General features: G+C 50.7%; 2 protein-coding genes across 7 annotated transcripts in view; one reads left to right on the top strand and one right to left on the bottom strand.

The window, feature by feature from the left end:
• The window catches only part of CAPN2 (calpain 2), a 37,099-nt gene extending 34,682 nt beyond the window's left edge, over positions 1-2,417 (top strand). For both annotated transcript variants that reach the window (XM_059677412.1, XM_059677413.1), the window contains one exon: positions 2,209-2,417. In XM_059677412.1, coding sequence (XP_059533395.1) covers positions 2,209-2,232 — 24 coding nt within the window. In that variant the 3' untranslated portion in view covers positions 2,233-2,417. The remainder of the gene's footprint in view (positions 1-2,208) is intronic.
• A 912-nt stretch (positions 2,418-3,329) lies between these two features.
• TP53BP2 (tumor protein p53 binding protein 2) overlaps positions 3,330-24,148 on the bottom strand; it is a 104,550-nt gene continuing 83,731 nt past the window's right edge. For 3 of the 5 annotated variants that reach the window (XM_059677407.1, XM_059677406.1, XM_059677409.1), the window contains 15 exons: positions 23,131-23,213; positions 19,894-19,995; positions 17,952-18,123; positions 15,878-16,059; positions 15,160-15,324; positions 14,574-14,802; positions 13,300-13,401; positions 12,836-12,984; positions 11,872-12,331; positions 10,556-11,325; positions 9,529-9,666; positions 8,687-8,820; positions 7,462-7,628; positions 6,550-6,749; positions 3,330-4,081 (listed from right to left, as the gene is read on the bottom strand). In XM_059677407.1, coding sequence (XP_059533390.1) covers positions 4,040-4,081; positions 6,550-6,749; positions 7,462-7,628; positions 8,687-8,820; positions 9,529-9,666; positions 10,556-11,325; positions 11,872-12,331; positions 12,836-12,984; positions 13,300-13,401; positions 14,574-14,802; positions 15,160-15,324; positions 15,878-16,059; positions 17,952-18,123; positions 19,894-19,995; positions 23,131-23,213 — 3,095 coding nt within the window. In that variant the 3' untranslated portion in view covers positions 3,330-4,039. Of the gene's footprint in view, positions 4,082-6,549; positions 6,750-7,461; positions 7,629-7,648; positions 7,844-8,686; positions 8,821-9,528; positions 9,667-10,555; positions 11,326-11,871; positions 12,332-12,835; positions 12,985-13,299; positions 13,402-14,573; positions 14,803-15,159; positions 15,325-15,877; positions 16,060-17,951; positions 18,124-19,893; positions 19,996-23,130; positions 23,214-24,148 lie in introns of those variants that run through there. The other 2 variants (XM_059677410.1, XM_059677411.1) reach the window with 2 other exon arrangements.

Genomic DNA, 24,148 nt, shown 5'->3' with positions numbered 1-24,148 from the left:
AGGGGAGGGCTGTCGCCTGGGGGACAGGGACCTATGGCTGGTTGACATGCTGTCTGAAAGCTCTCTCGTCTGCTGGGGACAGGCCTGTGTTTGCAGCCTTTCCCCAGCTTCCGATCGGCTCTAGAGCGCCAGGAGGCGCACCTGGTCCCTACTCCCAGGAGCTTCGCCCTGAGGCCAGCACTGGGTGGGGATGAGAAGAGGGGGCAGCAGGTCCCTCTTAGAAACGCGCCCTGCTAACCAGCAAGCCTGGGCACGGTGCTTCTAGAAGGAAACCCTGTAGATGAAATCCAAGTGCATTCTTAGAACAGATGGACTTAAAATAGCTGCTGAGAAAAATCACTTTTCTCTCCTTCTTCCCCCTTTAAAATAAAATAAACAGCCTAGCTGGTGTGGCTCAGTGGTGGAGCGTAGACCTATGAACCAGGAGGTCAGGGTTCGATTCCTGGTCAGGGCACATGCCCGGGTTGTGGGCTCCATCCCCAGTGTGGGGCGTGCAGGAGGCAGCCAATCCATGATTCTCTTTCATCATTGATGTTTCTATCTCTCTCTCCCTCTCCCGGCCTCTCTGAAATCAATAAAAATATTTATTTTTTTAAAAAATAAACTAAAACCCTTCAGTCTGCAGGCCGACGCTCTATCCACTGAGCCAAACCAGCTAGGGCTAAAAATATATTTTAAAAAATAAAATAAAATGAGCAATAGTAACTAAGCTTCCCTTAAGTAAGTACTGTGCTCCCACGGCTGGAACCCCAGCAAGGCCCACTTCTGGAATGCTCATCAACCCAAATAAAACTGGAATGCCAATGCCACACAACGCAGTGTCCTCCCGCCATCCTGAAGACAGCAGCCTCTCCCCCATCCGAGAAAGAAGCCAGCTCGGGCACGCTTTCATTAGGGAACGGAGCAGCAAGGGCTGGGTCGGGGGGCAGTTCTTGGGGGGGCGAGGGGGGGGACCAAGTCCCCGTGGACCAGAGAGGAGCTAAGTCCTAAGAAGGCAACGCTTTCCCTTGAGTTTTGAAATCTAGAGCCAGCCAGCTATTTCTAGAGAAAGAGCTGTTTGACTGCATGATGCATCCGCAGTACCTTTAGCCGACCGAAAGGATGCTTGCTTAGCTGGTTACAAGTCACACGGACTTGCTCAGAACGCGGTAGCCCGGGAGACAGCCCTACCCCGAGATGGCGATCTCACGTGGAGGCCACACAACTGACACAACGTGCCATCTGCTAAGTCCGGACACTCGAGCCCCTGGACCGTTGTTACTGGGAGCCCCACTCCTCCCCAGCTCCCACCCCACGCCGGCCGGCTGCCACCTCGGCCCACCCTCCCCACTTCCCAGGGAAACATCTGCCCCCGGCTCCCCTGCTGCCCTCAGCCACCCCTTCCACAGGCGCCCAGAGCTGCCCACACCCTAGTCTGTGCTGAGGGTGAGCCACACCATGTCAAGTAAATCCCCTCGGTTTACAGTCTGCTAGTCTGCTCAGCCCTGGCTGCAGGTGGCATCACCTGCCGACTCTGCCGAGTCCTGCTCTCCAGGCCCATCCAGCCGGTTCGGTCCGGATCCCTATTCGAGCTTCCAGAGGCTCCAGTAAGAACCAAGGTTGAAAACCACTCGTTTAAGGGAGAGCCACACCCCAGATGACCTGCTGATGGGGCGAAACAGCGTGAAAGCCCCGGGTGGTTGCTCCGGGATGAGAGCGGTGGCCTGGGCACCGAAGGGTCTCGGGTTCGATTCCCGGTCAAGGGCACGTACTGGGTTGCAGGCTCGACCCCCAGACCCAGTCAGGACAGGTACAGGCGGCAACCAATTGAAGCGTCTCTCCCACATCAATCTCTCTCCCCAGCCGCCCTCCCTCCCTTCAAGTCTCTCTAAAAATCAATAGAAAAAATACCCTCAGGTGAGGATTAACAACAACAAAAACCCCAGAGTGAGAATAATCTAGATGCTGTCCGAGTCGCACATTTCGTGTGTCTCATTCAACCCTGAATATAATTCACGACCATCTGCTTCAAATATCAGCTTTTTACTAACCTGTGAAAAACTAGATTCTAGAAATCAGGTAGAAGAAAATGTGAGTTGGCACACTGATATCTTAACCCCTCGCCCAGCTTTTCTGGTACCAAGTCAGTCCTTCAGAATCATCTACAGGTAAGTTGCCTTTCATTTTAAAAATAGTCACTGAACTGATTTTTTTTCTCCTTTCTCCCAGTGGCTCTGTTTCTCAGTACTTTGAAGTCGTACATAAATTTGCCTGAAGACTCCTCGTGAAAGAAAACCAGCCACGGACTAAGCTTTCACAGAGAAACTTTTATCCGGACCTCGATTACGGGAACATTTACTTAAACCGATGATTATAGCCGAACATAACGATACCATTTGAGATAGGAAAAGATTTGCATATCGTTAGACTAAATGCAAGCGAGTCGCTTAACCCTCGACCGGCTCAAAGAAAGCTTTAAATCTGTACATAGGATACACTTTTTACTTTTACACACGGTCCCTTTAGAGCAATATTAAATCAGGTAAAAAAACATAAAAATAGAAATGCAGGGGTTTAACAGCTGAGCAAACATTCAGTCCATCTCAGAGGACACAGGGTCCTGCTGGGAATACTGAAAGCAACTTCCAGTTCAAAAATGCAGCTTCGACATTTACCAAAGAGCAGCTCAGGGCTCACCCGATCCCTTAAGTAAAATCGGAAATACTAGGACGATGGTCAACAGGGATCCCGTCAAGGCCCCTGGAGCCGGTGAGAACGCCCACCACCGTCTCCGGTTAAACAGGAGGCGGTTTCCAGGACACCGACTGGCAGACAGTAAGTCTGAGATTCGAGTCCGTGTGTATCCTACTCTGAGCGTTAAGAATACCGAAGGGAGGCCACGCGTGGCCGCGGACACAGAACACGGGACCCAGGCGTCCAGCGTGCACACCTGTTGTGATGAAGACAAAACAAGCTGTTTGCTGCCTGCTCACACTCCCGCACTCAGCCACCTCCAGCGCCGCGCACAGAGTGGGGGGGTCGCGCAGGGAGTGGGGGGGTCGCGCAGGGAGTGGGGGGGTCGTGCAGGGAGTGGGGCTCGGGCGAGGGAGCCCCGGGAGAGAGGACACAGCTCGTTCCTTGGCTCCCCTGGGGCTGCGCTGACACTATGGGAATGCTGCCTTGTTGCCTTACCTGCCGAATGTGCTGTTAAATAAAGAGTCGCCTGGCACCGCAGTGCGTGCTGTGCTTCCTGGAGGCATGGCGGGGCAGCCTGCTTGCCCTCTGACCCGCGTGACCCCGACTCCCAGGTGGGGGTGTGCATGACACGGAAACCAAACCAGAAGGCAGCGCAAAGTCCCACATGTACTTTTATTACAACTGTTTTCAAAGTCAGCTATGATCTTGCCAAGTATTATGGGTAAGTCTATACCAAGTCATTTCCAAGATACAAAAGGCAATAAATATAGATTCAAATGTGGCCTAAAAACGAGATTCCAAACCTAATTATCTGTAGTGTAGCTTGGTTTCAATATTTCAAATATATGCATAATTCTTAAAATGCTACAAGCACGTGTAACAATAAAGTCACTGCTCACTGGCCACCAACCGCTCTTCACTGACAGGGCACGGGCGTGTGCACCTTCGAGCCTTCATGGGGCCCCCGAGGGCAGCTGGTGCTGGGGCCATGAGGGGTGGCCCAGGGTGGCCCTGGTCCTTCCCGTGGGGGGACAGGCACAGGGGCAGGTGCTGGAAAACTCCAAGGGTCTCCCAGGAGCCCGGCAAGGGCTGCTTCTGGCAGAAAGCGGCAGTCGCTGTGTCTGCGTGCTCCTGGCACGCCTGTCCCAGCGCAGTGAGGCACTTCCGCCTACGCTCCATTCCTGGTGCCGCCGTCCTGCACCAACAGGGAGTTCTTCCATCCTTCATTTCTTCCAGAGCATTCTCACGGCTCTCACGTTACGGCGTCATTGAAATAAGTCTTGTGAGATTGTGCCCAAAACAATCCTATGACTTCTTAGTGGTAACAGAGATTAGTTCTTCATTAACTACCTTCAATCAGGTTTCAGGCCAAGCTCCTCTGTCTTGGTTTAATTCTTGGGTACAGCTGTAAGAGAGTTCACAAGACGTTTACACACGTACGAACATGGGGGAGCACAGCTCAGGAAATACGGGGGTGGGGACTGGTGGGACAGGGAAGAACATTAAAGAAAAGGGTTCCTGCTCCCTTGTGAAGCCCCCAGAGTTGCCCGAGGACGCAAAGATTCACGTGTAGCAACTCTCAGCTCAGGGACACTCAGAAGCCACAGGGCCCCTTAGCAGGCACAACGCCACGGCAGGGACATGAAACCCACAATGCTCTCAGCGTGAGCTCCATCTGCACAGCGAACAAGTCTGGAGAGGATGCCGCCGGCTGCGGTGACCTGCAACATGCTATGCCCCGCACCTGAAGCTCCCATTTCAAGGGAAACGTAAGAGGTTCACGTCTCTTTCAACCTGATTCACGACGGACACAGCTCTGTCCCGGGACTCAGGGCTGTCAGGAGCGAAATGCGCTGGCTCCAAGTCTACAGATCAAGGAGCGATAGCGGAGTGTTCTGTTTTAGGGTTTTGTGGGTGTGTGTTTTCCATAACAAGAGCTGGAGAGCAGCGTGTATGTGAAGGTCACAAGATCCCCCGTTGGGAAGCCAAGAGCAAGTCAAACTAGTAATTCAACTGGCGGCAGAACAAAAGCCCCCCTCCCCCCTCTCCCTCCCCCTCTCCTTCTCCCTCTCCTCTCACAAAGGGGAAAAGGTTTTACTGAAAGAAAGGAGTCAGACTTCCAGCCAAAACTGAAAAACTAACTGCAGGATCCACGTTATATAAAGGGTTATTTTTCTCTCCGAGAAAAGATGTTCAGCCAACACAATTTTCTAAACCGTAGCTGAGCCGCTGGCTAAAAATTCAACATGTATGTGGTTTTCTTTTTAAATTTCCAAGAAACAAACAAAGAGTGTGGTGCGGAGGCCACTCCGGGCCAGAGGAGATTTCCACAGGACTGACTGCTCACCGCTGGGCCGAAAGGAGCTTCAGTGCAGCCGTGATTCCAGAAGCTCCGAGCCACACGCACGGGCAGCCCCGCGTCTGGGCCCCCGCTTCCCGCTGGGAAACCCCCCCCCCCACTTCCCCAACCCCTCGAGCCGCCACCACAGCACCTCTTTGTCAGGGACTAAAACAAGACCCAAATAAGCAACCAGCTCTCGGAGGCCGCGCTGCTCTCGGGTAAGACACTGGAGAATTGGTGTTGACTGGCTGGGGTTTGGCTGAGGGACAATGGCGCTCAGACACGCATCTCTCTGCTGCTAAGGACTGAGCAGAGCGAGTGGGCTCGGAGGAGAGCCACCTCCGTGTTGCTACTTCACCTGGGAACTCAGAGCCTTTGTAAAGGGCCCCATGCCTGTTTCTTTTCACTCCACGATCCTGTCATTTACGTTACATGAAGGAGCACTGGCTGTTGAATAATAAATCTTGCATCACAGGCAGGTGGGGACGGGTGAAATCATTTAGGCTGCACAGCAGACAAGCAACAATGGAGAAGGGAGAGCCAGGAGGACAGGCTGGTCACCAGCTGGCCGGCCAGGCCCCGGCACAAGTCACTTTAACCAGCTCGGCCGCAGGGCGCCAGACAGAGGCTGGGTCAGGGCCTCGCTGCCAGTCGAAGCTCTAAGTGGGCACAGGCCATGTCTGCCCCACAGCTGATGGCAATACCAACAGATCCACCTCCCAGCCACTGTCAGCACCTGCTCTACCCTCAGCCTCCCCACCCGCCTCCCGCGGCCCCGGTCACCCAGGTCCCAGCGCACCTGCCCGGAGTGGGAGCCAGGGCTACTGACCCGCGTGCTGTTCCTTGTCCGTGACATCGCCCTTCCCACCCTCAGACTCACCTACTTCCTCACCAACAGGCTCTGCAAGCACTTGTACCTTTAAGCTGGGAGCTCAGTCTCTCAATTAACTCACATTTCTCTGCCTGGTTCCCACGTCCACAGGCCCCAGGCGCCAAGCCCCAGGCGCACACGGTATAGAACACGGAGCCTGTGAAGGAGGCTCCTGCCAGGTCCACCAGGAGTTCCTCCCCCTCTTCCCTGGCCGGCCAGCCTCCTCCCCGAAGGCCCTGCTGAGTCTTTACTGAGGGCGGCCCCCTTCGTGTGCTCTTGGTTCATAGGATCTTACTATTTTCTGGTTTTATTGAAACTTAAAATCAAGCAGCAGAGAAAGAACAATCTTGTTTGCTAGCAGAGCTGCAAATCCCGATTTAAACACTTTCATTTCCAGTGTCATGAGCTCGCTGCCCATCAGTTAGCTTTACTCCACCTGCACATGCGACAGGCCCTGACCTCCAGGCCTGGCAAACGTGGAAACGTGCAACTGGCCATCAACAGGAACCACTGGAGATGCGGCTTTTCGTCTAAACCTGTGACCATCAGCATTTCACATTCCATGTCCCGTGAGCACAGGGCAGCCGGCTGCACTGCGCCCGTAACACCCGGGGTTTTCACCAAGCCCCCCGCAAAGCCTCGCCCGGGCCGGGGAACTCACCCCCAGCAGGTTGCGCGGGACGTAGCCCTCCTTGTCGTTCAGGCGCGCCCACCACCACTCCACCTCGTCCTCGTCCTCCCGCCGGAGGACGGTCATGCAGTCTCCCTCCTTCATGGGCAGCTCGTCCTCGTTCTGAGGCTCGTAATCCCAGAGCGCGTAGATGACGCCTTTGTTCATGATGCCCATCTTCTCCTGGACGCCTGCAGCGGCGGGAGACACAGCATGGAGTGAACGTGGAGCGGACCCCCTGCTGCAGGAGTCTGCGTGGGTACAAGCGGGCCCCTCGCACTTCTCCCTTAATCACCCGCACGCAGAGTCCCGGGCAAGGAGGGCGGCCGCAGAGCAGAGGGACAGACAGACGAGGTCCCCGCGCTGCCGGCTCTAAGCCCGCACACTGGCCCCTGAGCACCTCTCCACACCAGTCTGCCTCCCCACACAGCCTTCTGCAAGCCCAGGGGTCGGAGAAGAACCGCCACAGGCGAGGACAGGAGCGCGAGCAGCATGCCGTCCCCTCCCAGCCGACCCCTAAGCACCAGGGCTCATCCGCTCCCTAAACCCCGAGCGGACAGAGGGAAAAGCAGAGCGTGTCTCTCTTAAAGGGGTCTCTACCCATTCCCAAGTGGGGAAGGATGAAAGAACCACATATAACTACTGGGATGCAGGGTGTGGCGAAAAGCCTGCACGCAGTCAACTCTAAAATAATGAGACTCCGAATTCTAAGACAGTGAAATCCACAAACTGGGGAGCGGAGAGTCCCGCAGCGCCCACTCTGTAGCAGAGCTCCTCCCCAGCCCCCTCTCTCCAGCCCTGCCCCCCTCCCCCTCGGGGTGCTGCTTGTGAGGGGTAACGGTCCTTACAGGGCAGGCACGGATTCACGGCGTGCTGCACACACGTCACTCGACGCCTACGCACCGTACAGAAACTGGGAGCACTGCGTGTAGCCCTCCTCCATCTCCTCGCACTTGTCCGCGGCCGTCTGCATGTCGCTGTAGGTCATGGCAAACACGGCGGCCCCCGACTCCACCAGAAACTTACACACCTGGACGTTGTTGCAGGAGGCAGCGCAATGCAGGGGGGTCCTGTGGGGGGAGACAGCAGGGGCTGGGAACGGTTCTTAACTGAACGGCACCTGCTGCCACCTGGTATCTGGAAAGGAAGTTCTTGAGTCTCGTCTACTAAGCCCCGCCTTCCGAGAACTCTTCGCAGTTTCCTTTAAATCAGTTACACGCAGACGCCGAGCCCATCAGAGAGCCACAGCCAGAGAGGAACACGTCCGAGGGCTGGGCTGCACGGGCTGGAGCGGGGGGAGGGAAGGAGACTCGGGAAATGAGCGAAAGGACATGAAACCTGGGTAATAATCTAAACCAGGGTGAGATGTATATAGTTGGATGCTCTGAAGCTCCAGCTAATTATTCTGCCAGAGCAGAGGGCACGACAGTCTTCTCACTACAGACCTTTACTCGGAACATGTGCCTCGCTGTTAACGCCATCCCCGACTCTCTCGCCAGCACGGCCATCCCCGACTCTCCGCCAGTGACCCCAGGCTGACGGGGAGGCAGCGCTGCTGCCCAGGCTCAGAAGAAGGGCTTGAGAAACTTTTTAGAAATATATATTTTTAATTGATTTCCGAAAGGGAGAGAGATAGAGGGATAGAAACATCAATGACGAGAATCACTGATTGGCTGTCTCCTGCATGCCCCCCACTGGGGGAGTGGGGGGGATCGAGCCCACAACCCGGGCATGTGCCCTTGGCTGGAATTGAACCTGGGACCCTGTAGTCCACAGGCCGACGCTATCCACTGAGCGGAACCTAGGGGTTGAGAATTTTAAGGAGGCCCTACAGTACATAGGATTCTGTTTCTTTACCCTTTTTCTCCCTCCCCTCTTCATTTCGTTCCTCTTGGGTACACGGGTTTAAAAAAGTGTACCCCCACCCCCGATCCAGACGCCATCACTAACAGTGTGGTGACTATAACGACAGGATTTTTCAACTCCATGTTTTGTAATAGCGGGAAATTATATATAAGCTGAGCTCCCAACATGAAGGGAGCAGGACGTTATTACACATTAAGGATTTGTTTCACAATTAAATTTTTAAAAATGGACTAAAATATGCGGAGTTGCAAGGAAATCTCACCACCCATCGCTGTCAGCAGCATTTACGTTCACACCAAACTGCACCAGGAACTTCACAATCTCCGTGTGGCCGGCGCACACGGCGTTGTGGAGCGCCGTGATGCCCTCGTCATTGGGCAGGCTCGGGTCCTCCACCTGGAAAGCAAGGAGAAGGTGAGCGCTGCTCAAGTGTCTGCACACCTGAACCGCCATGACGTCCGGGCTCTGCAGGATCCTGAGGACAGGAATAGACTCGTGGCCTTTTAAAAAATCGTAATTAAAACCTATGAGAGCCAAGAAAACGATACCTAGAACAATTCTAGAAATAAGACAGACAAAACAGCCACGTTAAGTAGGCACTCGCTATGAAAAGTCTTTTTTTCTTCCCCAAAATTGAAGTAGAACCAGAAACTGTATCCGTAGAGTCATTTTTGTTTATTTACCCTCCAACTTTCCACCACAAATTAGTATCTAACTACAAGTGACATTTTCCATGGAAAGAAAAAAAGGTCACCTAAAAATACTTTAAATTGTAGGCTTCTGAACAGTAGGGACCACGTCTGTAATTTAACAGTGTAGTATAAATCCACACGGGAGCATTGTTAAAGGAGGGCAAGGACCCCCGAGAAAGCACAGGACTCGAGGGGGCCTGGTGGAGACTAACTTCTGCATCATCGAACACCCGACAGTCGCACCTTTAGAACAGCAACGCCTGCTTGGGAGCAAGTTCAAGAGTTCCTCTCAACAACCCCACCTCCCCCAAAAGAAAATTTAAAAATACAACTTCTCTATTGCAGCCTCCTGATCTGAGCTTTAAAGCAAACTATGATGCAAGGTCATGTTTAAGAAACTGACCAATCATACCTCATAGATAATCCTCTGTACAAGGTCAAACTCTCCCTCCAGAGATGAATCTAGAAGCAAAGCCAGGGGGTTGAACTTCACCCTCATTCCGTGGGCAATTCGCTCGGAACCAGTCTTACGTAAGTTGGTCCTTTTGCCCTGCAGAAGAAAAGCGTGGAAAATTAAGGATCCTGCTGTAAGCAAGAGACTGACAAAAATGGGGAGAATAACATCTAAGCTGAGTTGGTAAAAGACACAAAAATATATTCAGCACTTTTTATGAAAGTACATTATTCAGAAGAGTATATAAACCACAACAGCTTAACCAGTGTGCCCATAGAACATGACTTTCGGGAACCGAGTGAGATACATTTGGTCGTCCCTCCAGCAGGAACTGAGCTAAGAGGACCATCTCCAGTGATAGGAGGGCTGGTTTTCTGTCAAGTTCAAAACTAACCAAGACTGGCTTTTAAATTACCTACCTAACATGGTAGCAAACCCCACGGTTCAACCGGGCAAGAGCTAACCCTAACCCTCACCCTCTCCCTTCCTCTCCAAAAATCAATAAAAATATTTTTTAAAAAACACAACGCTGTTTCCTTTCCATTTATAAGGTCGAGTCTGTGCCAAAGAAATCCTATCTAATAAAAGAGTAATATGCAAATTAACTATCACTCCACGACAAAGATGGCAGCACCCATAGTGACGGGGCGGGATGCTGGCGACGTCACCCTGGCAACACAAGCCCTGCGTCTGCACCCAGCCGCATGGAGGGAGGGGAAAGGCCTCAGACCAGAGGCCGGGCGAGGGACGCTGGCGTCGTTGTGGGCTGGGCTGAAGGAACGCCCCCATGCACGAATTTTGTGCACCGGGCCTCTAGTTATAGAATAAAAAGACAAACTGCGGGGCACATGCGCTGCAGCGGGCAGTTTACACACCAGCCTTTGCAAATGGCTGCACACACTTGCTGCTGCTTCGCCGAGTTTCACAATCAGCCCCTAGAAGAGTGACAAGGCTCCTGAAGCACCACGAGCACCACGTGACTTACCGGAGGCAGCGACACCTGCCCAGTGATCTCAGGTGGACGCAGGCTCCCGGAGTCTTCCCCCAGCCCCTCTGGCTCCCCCGAGGGGTACGGTGGCGGAGGGTAGGGGGGATACTCCTCCAGGTACACCTCCAGCAGGTGGGGAGCCTCTGGATTCGGTTCTTCCACGTTATTCGGGAAACTCGGGCTGGTGTCCGGGGCGCCTTCGGACACATAATCCAGGCCCAGGGGAGGAGCTGGCACGTCACTGTTTGCCGTGCTGGCGTGGGCGGCCGCCTCCGGGGACACGGGCTCAGGGGCCAGACAGGCCACCTCCTTCTCCGGCTCCGCGTGTGCGTACGGGTTCTGGATCTCCATGGGGCTCTCGGGGCCGGCAGTCGCTGCGCTCGCCGTGGCCGGGTAGGAGGGCACCGAGATGGTCTCCATGGCAGCGATGGTGGTCCGCTGGTACAGGAGCTTCTGAATGTTGGGCCCGTTGGGCCCCTCTGGCTCAGTGATGGAGCTGCGCTTCTTCAGGGGCCGGGGGGCGTTCGACAGTTTCTTGCGCAGAGCTTCGAGGTCAACGTCGCTCTGGTTTCGGTAGGGGTGCGACAGGAAAGGCAGTAACTTGGTGGGGCTGAGGGGCCGAGGAATCCTCTCGTTCTCGTGGCTCTCCGGAACGGAGGCGGCCGGCTCCGTGTCGGACTCCGGGCCGCCGGGCTTGCCCTGGTTCCCGGAGTAAATGCTGTCCGGGGGCTGTGGGTTCTGGGCAGCGATCACAGGCTTGCCATAGACTGATCGCAAAATGAAAAAAGCTCCGATTAACGTCAGCTAAGCAACACTGGCAAGTCACAGCCACGGCTAACCATAACGAAGGCCTCTCTGAATCTCATGAAAGCGCCTCCACGGGCAGCTGCCCGATCGTCCAGGCACCAAGAAGACATCGGCCGCCTATGTGAACAGAGCCTCATGCAGCGCACACCGCGGGCATCTGTCCCGAGTCCCCACTGAGCCCTGTGACCTCAGCTCTGAAGGAGCCGGCAGGGAGTGGGAGCAGATGCCCTCGGGCAACCACCACCAGCAGGCTCTGTCTCTCCTATTGGTTTTATTCCTCTATTTTACTCCGTGTTTCGTAGTATTCACTACTATCACTGCAGTCAGTGGCTGATGTTTAGCAGAAACTCACATTTTAAACTGCCAATCAAGACCAAAAGCCACAATGAAACAAAACTCACAGAAAAACATCGGTCAGACGGGACAAGTCCCTTGGCTTCCTGGCGGGTGACGGCCCTGGTGGGACTGCCATCACCCACGCGGGTGAAAGGAGGGGAGGAGCTTACCACTGGGGAAGTGCGGCCCTCGGGGCTGTGCCTTGGTCAGGGCGCTCTGCACGGCCTGCTGGAAGCTCTTCCCGGGCGCCTGGTGCTGGGTGTACATGGAGTAGATGGAGCTGGCTGCCACCGTCTGCGGCCTCCTGAACGGAGGCAGGCCGGCCTCCTTGGAGGGCTGCGGCGTGAAGGGCCGCACAGCCGCGGCCGGTGGGCTCTCCTGCTTGGCGCCGGGCACGAGGGCTGGGTCCTGGCCGCCCGACGGTGCGCCGGGGGCCAGCAGGCCCCTCTGCGGCTGCCCCGCAGGCTTGGGCTTATTTCCCACGGACGCCACGGCTGCGGACAACTGCAGAGGATTCCCGTCGGGCTTCATGTCTGACGGGGACGCATTGGTTTGTCCAAAATAAGGCAAGTTGATCTGTTTGGGTTTTGATGGAACAGGAGGTGGTACTTTCCCATTTTTATTTGCAGCCTGTAAGACACACACATACACACACACACACACACACAGTCAGTAAAAATACTGAGCAACTGGGCACACGGATGGTTGAGATGACCTAACTGCACAGATGCAAGTAAACACTAAACCTCCTAGCTCCACACGTTTAATTATTCTCATTTAACTCCTAAGTCTCTGAACTGAGGCACAGTTTACGCGGGCTCAGTAACGCAGTGCAGTTCCCGAGAGGAACCACCCCGCCGTGCCCACTTCTGTCCCGGCAGGTAACTGAGCAGACACATTGGCTGTTCTCCTTTGCACTCGTGTTTCTTAGAGAATCACATGAAATACGGCCCAGACGCAGGTAGGTCAGCTGGCCCCGTCGGTGTGACACCACACACAGACTCGCTGCCCAGGACAGAGGCTGCGTGTTTCCTAACGTCCCAGGTGTTGTTGCCGCTTCCTGCCCCACCCCCTCGCCCTGTACCCCTTCTAACACCAGCGGGCTCTACCCCTGGACGTGCCCGCGCCCCGTACCTGCGCGTCCCGCAGGATGTCCTCGCTGCTCTGGTTCTTCCTCAGGGACCCGAAGGCGGGGGGCGCAGCCGCCTGGTCGACCGTGTCGAACATGGAGAAGGGGCGCACTTTCTTCTCCTTCTCCCTCGGCGGAGCCTCTCCATCATCAGCTGAAGAACACAGGGAAAAGGAAATCACACTGATATTCAAACTGTTTGTAAGAACTTCTTACTCACGTGTCAGTTTCCCTCCTCCACCTCCTGGGAACCCCGCACTCAGAAATGCTTCCCTAATTGTAAATTAAGGTGATTGAGAAATAACCCAGACACGACAATGCTGGCATTGCCTTTGTTCCCTGGCTAAGTAAGGGTGATCTGCAAATAAACCCCGCCCCTGGCTTTAACACTAGAAACAATCCACCTGAAAAGAACTCCCGGCACCTTGAGAAGCCCGAGCAGAAAGCTGGGAGCAGCGCCGAGCCTCACCTGGGTCGGGCGCACTCCCGGCGCCTTTGGGGGCAGAGGCCTGGCTCGGGAAGAGGTCTGCGTGGGGACTCCAGTCGGGGCCAAGCGAATGGACTTTAGAGCCTAGAACACAGAAAAGCAGCCATAAATAACCTGGGTTCTAAAGAGGTTTTAATGATTCCTTTGCTGCTAAGAAGTGGAATCTCTTAAAAACAGCTTTAAATTTCAGAGTCAACCATCCCAGCAAACTTATTTAGAAAATGTTAGGGTGCATATTTCTAATTTAAAATGGTCTCCCTCCCTCAAACACTTTAAAACTAATCGTGGCAAGTGGAAAGCCTGCCAACAAGGACACATGGCTCTCCGCTGGGTAAGAAAATGTCACCATCACTCCCAGAAAACGATTTCTACTTAGCAGGCCGAGGGCTCCCTAACGACACCAAAAGTATGCACTGTAATAGGCAAAAAAATGAAAAAAATAAGCCATAACTTGCACTAGTCTTGCCCAAATCAGTGTATTCAGGATTTTCCTACACCAGGACTGAAGTTTCAAAGCTTTTCTTATTCCTTACAGAAACAACACAAAAGCACCTCTACAAAAACTCACAGGTGCCACACTGCTTCACAGTGGCCATTACGGCAAAATAATAACTAAGTGAGCAAATGCACGCACATGATAGTGGCAGGGGAGGAGACAATACTGTTATCTTTTCTCCCGTGTTTACCCTCCTCTTCCACGGTTCTCCCTTCATCTTCCTCCCATTACAGACCTCGGCTAGCCCCTCCCGTGCACCTGGGGACGACCTGGGGTGCAAAGCTCACTAACCCAGGCGCCTGTTACTCACACTTTCCCTCCCAACAGGCTGACCTTGATCCTCGCATCAACAGCGGGCAGGTGCTCAAGCACACGCACATCTGAGATAAACATGACTTACCAACAAGGGACTCACCACCTCGCGCTCTGCAAAGTCAACACCACTAACCCCATCGATGGTGTTTTCACACAGACAGCTGGTTCCCAGTTACTAACATCCGATCACAGTTTCCTTGTTCACAAGGAGGAATTCAATACAGTTTTCGGATTTGCAAAGACAGTACATTCTGCTTCCCTTCCTGACCAGAACTGTGTCACTCAGGGCTAAGAACCCTATCGCCCAGCAACGAATACAGGGGATCCTTAGAATCTGAACACGAGCAGGGATAGGAAGACGTTGTTGTAAAACTCCCGCTTGGGAAACGCAGCAGCGAGGACGGGAGGTGGCGCTGTGGCAGGACGTGCGTGTGACGGGCTTTACCTTTAGTCTGCGCGGCGGCCCCGGATCGCATGTTGGGCAGGGTGTGGACTTTCATGGGCCCCTCCGCAGGCTGCATGGCCAAGGGTCCATCGGGCAGCGCCGGCTTCACCAGCAGTTCCGGCCGGGAGGGCATCCGGGGCATGGTGGACGACTGGATGTAGGGACCGACGGCAGCCACGCGACTCGGCGCCGACACGCCTGGCGGAGGCAGGTTCCCATCAGGTGAAACCTTCGGAGGAAGCACAGGTCCTTCAGGATCACAAGGCAGATGGCATCCAGGAAAGGCTGGGAAATGTTCATCGTGTTTAACAATCAGCTCTGGCCAGAGCCTACTAGAAACTCCCAAACAAAATCACCGCTCAATGAGCTCTCCCCACCCTTAATTACAAGTATTAGCGAGAAAACCGGAGCCACGCAGGTCGGAACGGCAACAGGCACAAGAAGATGGGTCACGTCTGAGCAGCTCTGAGCACCGCCTCTCCGCGGAGGGCACAGCCAGCACTGACCACGGCGCCGCTGCCAAGAACTGGCCGCCCGGGGCTGGCCTGCCCCCGCCCCTCCCGCCCACGGCCAGCAGCCCACTCACGGGGAGGTTCTCCTTCTGCTGCAGCGCCGCCTTCTTCTTCCACAGCCGGTCCCGCAGCTCATTCACACGCTTGTCCATCACCGCCACCTCTGAATTGCGCTTATTCAAACACTCCCTCTGCTGTTGCAGCTTGGCATTCTGCTCCTGATTCAGTTTGTTCCTTAACTGAATAAAACGGGGGACAACAAAAAAAGGTAGTCAAAGAGGAGGAAGAAAAAGTTCTCACACGGAGTCCCAGGGGCCACTATTACATAATTTCTAAAAGTGTAAGGTCTCTGCCCCCTGCCCGCCCCCACCCCTTTCTCATCTCGAGGTTTCTAGTCCAGTGGAGACCACGGGCTGTGGCTCGGAGGGCTGCCTCCGATGGCCAGTGCGAGGGACTGGACAGTTTATTCTAGATGCGTCGGGGCGTAGGTCTTCCTCCCTGTATCTCCTTAAAGCAGCGGTTCTCAACCTGTGAGTCGCGACCCCTGAAAATACATCCTGCATATCAGATATTTACATTACTATTCATAACAGGAGCAAAATTACAGTGATGAAGTAGCAACGAAAATAATTTTACGGTTGGGGGTCACCACAACATGAGGAACTGTATTAAAGGGTCGCGGCATTAGGAAGGTTGAGAACCACTGCGAGGAAAAGACGTGGAAATCCAGCACTTTCTGCCACGCAGAAGGACCATCTGTGTGGCTGTTGTGCGTCACAGCAGCCAGGGTACCTGCAGCTCCTTGTACAGCCGGTCGAGCTCGGCCACAGCGGACTGGTTGTCATGGTGGCCGTCGATCCTGCCGTTCTTGAGCATCTCGAGCTGCCTCGTCAGCTCCTCGACTTTGGACATGGCCAGGACGAGCTCCCTCTGCTTCTGCTGGAACAGGCTGTTCATCTGCTCAATTTCCTCCACTGGAAAGAGGAGGAGAAAAAGCAACAATCATTGAAAAGAAATGGAAGAATGGACCACTTCCCAGCGAGCAGCTTCACAGTGAACTTCCTAACAAAAAGGAGAGGAATTTTCCAGACGTGTCCTAGGCCAACCTAGTGGTGTTTTGTTGTTGTTGTTTTTAATATATTTTCATTATGATTTCAGAGAGGAAGGAAGAGGGAGAGACAGAAACATCAACAACAGAGAATCAATGATCGGCTGCCTCCTGTATGCCCCCTACTGGGGATGGAGCCTGCAACCCGGGCATGTGCCCTGACCGGGAATCCAACTGTGGCCTCCTGGTTCATAGGTCAATACTCAAACAGGCCCACACCCAGACACATCATAATTAAAATGCCAAAATTTAAAGGAAAAGAGAGGATCTTTTAAAGGCAGCAAGAGAAAGGCAATTTGTTACCTACAAAGGAGCTCCCATAGGCTGTCAGCTGATTACTTATCAGAAACTCTACAGGCCAGAAGGGAATGGCATGACATATTCAAGGTAATGAAAAGCAAGATCTGAAACCAAGATTACTATATCCAGCAAGGCTATAATTCAAAATAGATGGTGAAATAAAGACCTTCCCAGACAAAAAAAGGGTAAAGGGAGATTATCACCACCAAACCAGCACTGCAAGAAATGCTGAAGGGACAGCTGTAATGAGAAGAAATATAGAGTGAGAAGCATAGATATAAAAAATTAAAATGGTAATAAAAAATACCTACCAATAATAACCTTAAATGTAAATGGATTAAAAGCCCCAATAAGAAGACATGGGGTAGCTGAATGGATACAAAAGCATGAACCAATTATATGCTGTCTACAAGAGACCCACCTCAGAACAAAAGACTCACACAGGATGAAAGTGAAGGGATGGGAAAAAAATTCTCCTTACAAATGGAAAAGAAAAAAAGAGCTGGGGTAGCAATACTCATATCTGACAAAACAGACTTCAAAATGAAGGCGTCACAAAAGACAAGAAAGGTCACTACACAGTACTAAAGGCACTGATCCAACAGGAGGATCTGACCCTGATAAACATATATGCACCCAATATAGGAGCACCTCATTATATAAAAAACTTCTAGAGGACTTTAAGGGAGAGATTGACAGCAATACAGTCATAGTAGGGGACTTTAACACCCCACTGACTTCACCGGATAGATCTTCCAGACAAAAAATTAACCAGGAGACAATGACGCTAAAGGATACACTAGATCAGATTTAATTGACATTTATAGGACAGTTCATCCCAAAACTGCAGAATATACATTCTTCTCAAGTGCACATGGATCATTCTCAAAGACAGACCACATGTTAGGACACAAAACAGAAGCATAGAATAGACTATGGAATCTCAGAGGGAAGGAGGAGGTAGGTGGGTGGGTGGGAAGAGATCAACCAAAGACCTTGTGTGCATGTGTGTATAACCCATGGACACAGACAACAGGGTGGTGAAGGCCTGGGGCTGGGGACAGAGCGGGCTAGAAGGGGCCAATGGGGGAAAAGGGGACATGTGTAATACTTTCAACAAGATTTAATTTTTTTAAATCACTAACATTTTAATGTAAATGGTCACATAACTGATGGAGTTATTATATGACTAAAAATCCTTGCCTTCATCTGATTTGCAGTCAAAAAATATTTAGAGGGAAAAAACTACTTCATTTTCCAAAGGTAAGTTTAGAAACTTCTCTAAACATTCAACAACTCAATTCAATTCAGAGGCGCCAGCGACATCCACAGCCTTCTCTTAAAGTTATCTACATGCAGAGTCTCATCTTATTCCTCTTTCCCTCAAGTTTATAGACTTCCTACCCCGACGTGTTCAACGTGCGGCCTTTGGAGCCGATACCTGCCGGGGCCACTCACCGAGCCTCCCGTTGCTCAGCCTCTTCTGCTCCACGTGGCCTTTGAGCGCTCTCACCTTCTTCAGCTTCGCTTCCTGGTTCTCGGCGATCTCCTTCAGCCTCCGGAGCTTCTCCTGCTCCGCAGCCTGCTGCTGCCGCTGATCCTGCTGCTTCAGAAACTTCAAGCGCTGTTCCTAAAGGTGAAAGCCACCATCAGGCCGTATCACTGTCAGCAGGGCTCCCACCAACCCCCAAATAATCTCACCAGAACCCGAGACGCCAGGGCCGAGGCGCCCCAGCGCACTGCTCTGCCCTGTACACGCCATCAGACCAGCGGGGCCCGCCCCCAGAATCCCTTGGGGGTAAGATCCAAAACGCAGGATTCCTAATCCGAGTGGTTCTCCCAGCAAGCAGGGAGCCTTGAACCCATGTTCACGCACCGCAGCTACAATGTAAGAGGGAGCTCCTGAAGGGGGGCCGTCTAGGGAAGCTGTTAAGTGATAAGCTGTGGAGTCAAATTCGGGTTCAGACCCGAGCTCGTCACTCTTTAGCTATGAGACCGCGGCCGCTCACATAAGCTCACCGCGGACACAAATCTGTTTCTTCATCCATGAGATGATCAGTAACTGCCTCGCGGGGCCCCGTGAGGATTACATGAAACGTGAAATGTAACCTATTTGTACCTTACATCCGTAATACACACTCAATAAATACACTACCTACCCCTGTAGGAAACTGCACTGTGCAGCTTTACATCTTACTTCTATAATATTCAATACTTCAAGTAAACTGATAGAGCTACACAATCTATAATGAAGGGTAAACTTCACAAAATGCCTAAAACATATGTCACACAGAAATCGTTTCAAAATAAGACAAGAGGTTTCTTCCGTTAACCTTCTTATTTGAATTTATGTCTTTACTACTCAAGGAATGGTACCTCACAGCGTCACCTAGGAGCTTGTGAAACACAAAATTTCAGACCCAACCCAGACCTACTGAATCAGAGCCTGTATTTTTAGCAAGAGGCCTGGGTGAGCCACGTGCGTATTGAAGTGTGAGGAGCGACGAGCCGCATGACTCTGAGAAAGCGGGGTCCGCATGGGGAGGAAACCCAGGGGAATCCCACGGAGGCTGGGTGTGGTGAGCACTGCCTTCCAGAATCCTAGCTGTCACGTGACTTGCTGTCAAGCCACCACTGCCGGCCCCGCTGCAGGGAACTTGGTCTCTGAGGGGCGGGCCAGCTGCGGATCCTGGGAGTTTAGGCTGGGGGCGGGCAGACCACAGCCCCCCGCCAGTCCCGCCTGCAGTTTCCCTGGGACACGGCCACCCCTTGGCTGCCTATGGCTGCTTCTTGCTCCAACTGCAGACCGAGACAGCGCGACCTGCGGAGACTAAAGTGGTTCCTCGAGAGCCCTTCCCAGCATCTGCTGCCACCGGCTGTAGCCTGGAGGCCGGGCTGGCAGGAGAGCCAGCAGGGAGCCGGTGTGACAGTCATGGGGAGGCGCCTGCTGGCTCCCTCGGTCAGGCCAGGACTGGGATTGGCTTGTGGGTGGAGAACGTCCCCAAAGTAAAGGCAAGCAGCCTGTTCTGGGCATGAGAGGGGCAGTGTTAGCATCCGTAGATGGGACATTCCTCTTTGAAGCCACGACTCAGGGCAAACTTAGCCCACAGCTCCTGCTGGCCACGTTCAAGGTTCCTACCACCGCCCTCTCTCACTGACACCGACACAGCTTGTCATTTCATCAGAATCAGGGGCAGGAAGATCCCGAACAATGGGATTATCAGGGGTTTCCACCAAAAGCTGGAGTGAAGAGGAGAAGGCACCGCCCAGCAGGTGACCTGGGGTTCAGAGCGCACGTCCTGTCTGTGAGGTAACTGGCGTCACAAAGAGGGTGCACTGTCGACAGCCCAGCGCGCACACTGGCATGGCGGCCTGTCAGGCTCTTCACGCAAGACGTTACCTTCGTCGCCAGCATCTGCTGCTGGGCCTCTATCTGCTGCTGCTGGCGAGATGCCATTTCCTGGAGCTCAGCAAGGGTCAGATCCATCCTAGGACTATTAACCTGAGAGAGAAAACAACAAGCCAGGCACATGGGTGAGCGCAGAGACTGCGCACGGAGTCTAGCTGTGCTATGGATAAGCCTCACCTGAACCAATCAGGCACCATTATTCAGCCATTTCCTTCCATGATATTAAAGAGACTATTGATTTTTTTACATCAACACCTCCCCCCGTTGACTTATTACTAAGTTAAGGTATAAAACATACTAACATACAGACCAACACTTTTATTTTAAATAAAATATTTTATTTTAAAACTATTTAAACTTAAATAGTTTCAGTAATCAGTAACATAAGTGGAACACTTTAGAAAAACCCTGTTCTGTAGTTAATTTATATCAGAAAGTAGTGTGTGATCATGTTAAACATGATGGAGGGGCATTGGCGGCAAATCTAAAATACAGGCATCAGAACCACCATCAAAATATATGACACTGGCATTCAAAAATGTCAAGAAACACTGGATCATCAGGAACAAAAGGCAAGATGTCTACTCCCAAAACATCTACTCAACATGGCCCTAGAAGTTCCAGCCAGTGCAATAGAACAAGAAAGAGAAATAAACTGTATCCAGATTGGGGAGGAAGGAGTTAAGTTGTCATTAACTTATAGACATAATCAGCTATAAAGAAAATCATACGGAATCTGTAAGAAAACTATCAGAACAATAAGTTACTTAGCAAGATGGCCAGATAAAAAAATCAATATGCCAAAAATCAATCATCTTTCTATATATCAGGAAAACCAGAAATTGAAGAATTTTTTAACCAGTTAACTGCCATGTGTCCAAAACGGAAACCATCCCCACACATCACAATATTTTGAACTTAATTAAAAAAAAATCAATTTGCAATGAATATTATAAAAATAAGTATATTACTCACAATTGGGGTGTTCTCGAATATTTTCAGCTGAAAATTGTCACGAAAAATGGTTTTAAAGTTGGTCAGGGCTGCCACTTAGGGAAAACATTTTTTTTTATAGACACAAGTGGCGTGTGGGGAAGGTCGGACGCTTATGGCGTGCAATGGGTTAAATACTGGTTATAATGGCATACAAAATAGCAAGTACTGAGGAATAAATTTAACAGGAGATATGCAAGACCTATATACTGAAAACCTCAAAACACTGCCGAGAGAAAGAAGACCCCAACAAACGGGAGACAGAGCCTGGTGTTCATGAATGGAAAAGCTCAACACTGTCAAGATGGCAATTCTTCCCACACTAACCTACAGATTCAATGGACTCCCAACCAATATTCCCGCAGGCTTTTTGTATAAACTGATGAGAGAATTCTAAATTTCCATGTGAAAATACAGAAGATCTAGAATAGCCAAAACGCCTTGACAAGGCTGCCTCACCTTAAGGCTTACAGTGTTTGGGTAACCAGTCCAGTGTGGTACTGATGCCAAGATAAACAGACCAATGGAAGAAAAGAGCACAAAACAGACCCACACACGTGGGGCAACAGATTTTAGACAAAGGTGCAGGGGCAACTGAGTGGAGAAAGAATAGTCTTTTCAACAAATACAGATTGTACAACTGGATACCCATATGGCAAAAAGAAAACTTTTATTCCCACACCACATGGAAATGCTAATTCAAAATGGATTATAAACCTAAATGTAAAACCTAAAACGACAAAACCAAAATTAAGAACAAGTCACAGACTGAAAAAAATATTTTCAAATCTTATTTCTAATCAAAGATTTGGGTGCAAAATATATAAAGAACTCTCTGATTCAATTAGAAAATAAATAACCCAATAAAAAAAATGAGCAAAAAAAGAAAAGAAAAAAATATGAGCAAAAGAGTTGAACAAATACTTCACCAAAGAAGATACAAATGGCAAACACATGAAAATATAGCCAATACTATTAGCCACTACAGAAATACAAATTAAAACCCCAATGTAATACCAGCTCACACCTATTAGCCAACATTAAAAGGACTGACCATGCCAGATGTTGGTGAGGATGTGAAAAATAAAGCAATAGCTTTGGAAAAGTTGGGCAGCTTCTTAAAAAGTTCACATACACCAACCATTTCATCCAGTCATTCCACTCCAGTATTTACTCAAGAAAAATAAAAGCGCTTGTCCACACAAACACTTGTACCAAGTGCTCACAGCAGCTTGACACGGAACAGCCAAAACTGGAAACAACGCAAATGTCTACCAGCAGGCGAATGCATAAACCAGCTGTGGTACATCCAGGCACTGCAACCCCGCTCAGCAACGGAGAGGAATTAACTACTGGTAGACACAACAGAGGATGACTCTCAAATAATTATGCCGAGAGAACTCAGACAAAAAGAGTACATGCTGGAGAAGATTCTAGAAAACATCTAACTTGTAGAGACAGAAAGCGGACCCACTGGTGGTTCCTTGAGGGTGAGGAGAGGACACAAGGGGACTTGGGGTGGCTATGGTGACGGTTTCAGAGGTGTGTGCAGTATGTCAGACATTCTCAAATGTGTATCTGAAATGTGTAGTTTACTGCATGTTGATTATACATCAATAAAGCTGTTTTTTACAAAAAATACCCAGTGAAGGGAAAAGATACATATTGTCAAGAAGCACCCAAATCCTGTTAATGCTTAAGACCCTCCTTGTCCTCCAGGTCAGCTGTTCACAGCCAGACCTGGGAAAAGATGGAGCAAGAGCAAATGCCACTTCAGATGCCCTGGACCCTAACATGAGGTCACTGCAGGTGGGAGAAGGCCGTCTAGCCAATCCCCACAGCATTAGAAATCCTGGGCTCCGAAAAGAAGACGTGCAAGGGCACCCCAAAGATGCTGCTGACATTCATACGCAAGAGCAAAAGCGCTGGTAAATAACTTCCCATTTTTCTAGAAACATGACAGCAACAAACACAATCACCCCCAAACAAATACTTCCTCACACATGTGCTCTACATGTTTTGTTCTGAATTGTATATTCAGCGTCTAACTTCTTTCAATAGTCAGCATGGAGAGAGCATGAAAATGAACTGTTTCTATGAGATAAATATAAAATAACCTTTGAAAAAGGGCTGTTCTTAATAACCCACTGAATAACCAAGTAACGATGAGTGAGCTTTAAAGGTTTAAAGGCAGCAGCGCTGTGGGATCGCTTAGCAGGAGGAACTGGAACTCACCCCGTTCTCCTTCCTCCGATGGTCACCAGGAACTTTCACGCCATTTCTCCTCAAAGCTGGGTCCTGAGGCCGTGGTCCACTCACTAAGCACAAAATCCAAAACTAAGCATTAAATCAGGGTTGCAGATACTCCAAGTGCCAGTCCGTTTCTTAGTTCTGTGACTGCTGCCCTTTGATATTTTAAGTTGAAAGGAAACCAAACAAAATCTTTTCTAATAGCGACGGCACTGAGGTCTCGAATTCAGCCTGTTTTGGGAAGCCTATCTCGGAACAGTGAATAGTGAACTTGACTAAACACCTCTTGCTAACTCTTCCCTTAAAAAGCTGCATGATTCAGAGACCAGAAGAGGGGGAAATGTAACAAAATAAATGTACTTCTCATTATGGGAAAATCACACCATTCGCTCAGAGTAGCTCCCCCTAGTTCTCTATTTAGCTCCTCAGGGGTGAAATCAGAAACAGTTTCATGGAAAGAATTAAGTGAGCATTAAATCAATCTGTCCTGTGCTCACTGAGGCTGTTCTGTAACATACATGGGAAGGAAGCAATTGAAAATACAAGTGGTATTTTGAATATTTGGCTTATTTGAGGGCATTTTGTGGTAATTCGTAAGTACTATGAAGTACTTCCCATTTATTTAAGTAAAACTCTTGCATTTTCTTAGTTTGGGAAAGTACTAACTGGAAAACACTGTATTCTGTTTTGGCTAAAACAAATGTTTTAAGTTAAAATATATGGGTCTCTCAGCATCACTTAATGCATCATAAGGGAATATAGTCTTAATTTAAACAGATACATCGTAAGAAACAGATAATATCAACAAAGAGAATTTTTTAAATAAGTGAAATTAAGCTAATATTTATACTTCCAGAAATTAGAAAGATTATTAAATTATCAAGAAATTTTAGAGTAAAATTTCTTTTGAATCAAATGTCTACTGAATCTGCCTAAAGCTGACCACAAATTCCCATGCCAGTAATACGAAATCCTCAGACCCCGGGGTCACACCATCCCTAGC

This window comes from Myotis daubentonii, chromosome 20 (assembly GCF_963259705.1).
Source record: "Myotis daubentonii chromosome 20, mMyoDau2.1, whole genome shotgun sequence".
Taxonomy (NCBI): domain Eukaryota; kingdom Metazoa; phylum Chordata; class Mammalia; order Chiroptera; family Vespertilionidae; genus Myotis; species Myotis daubentonii.
This window is presented reverse-complemented; position numbering and strand designations above follow the sequence as displayed.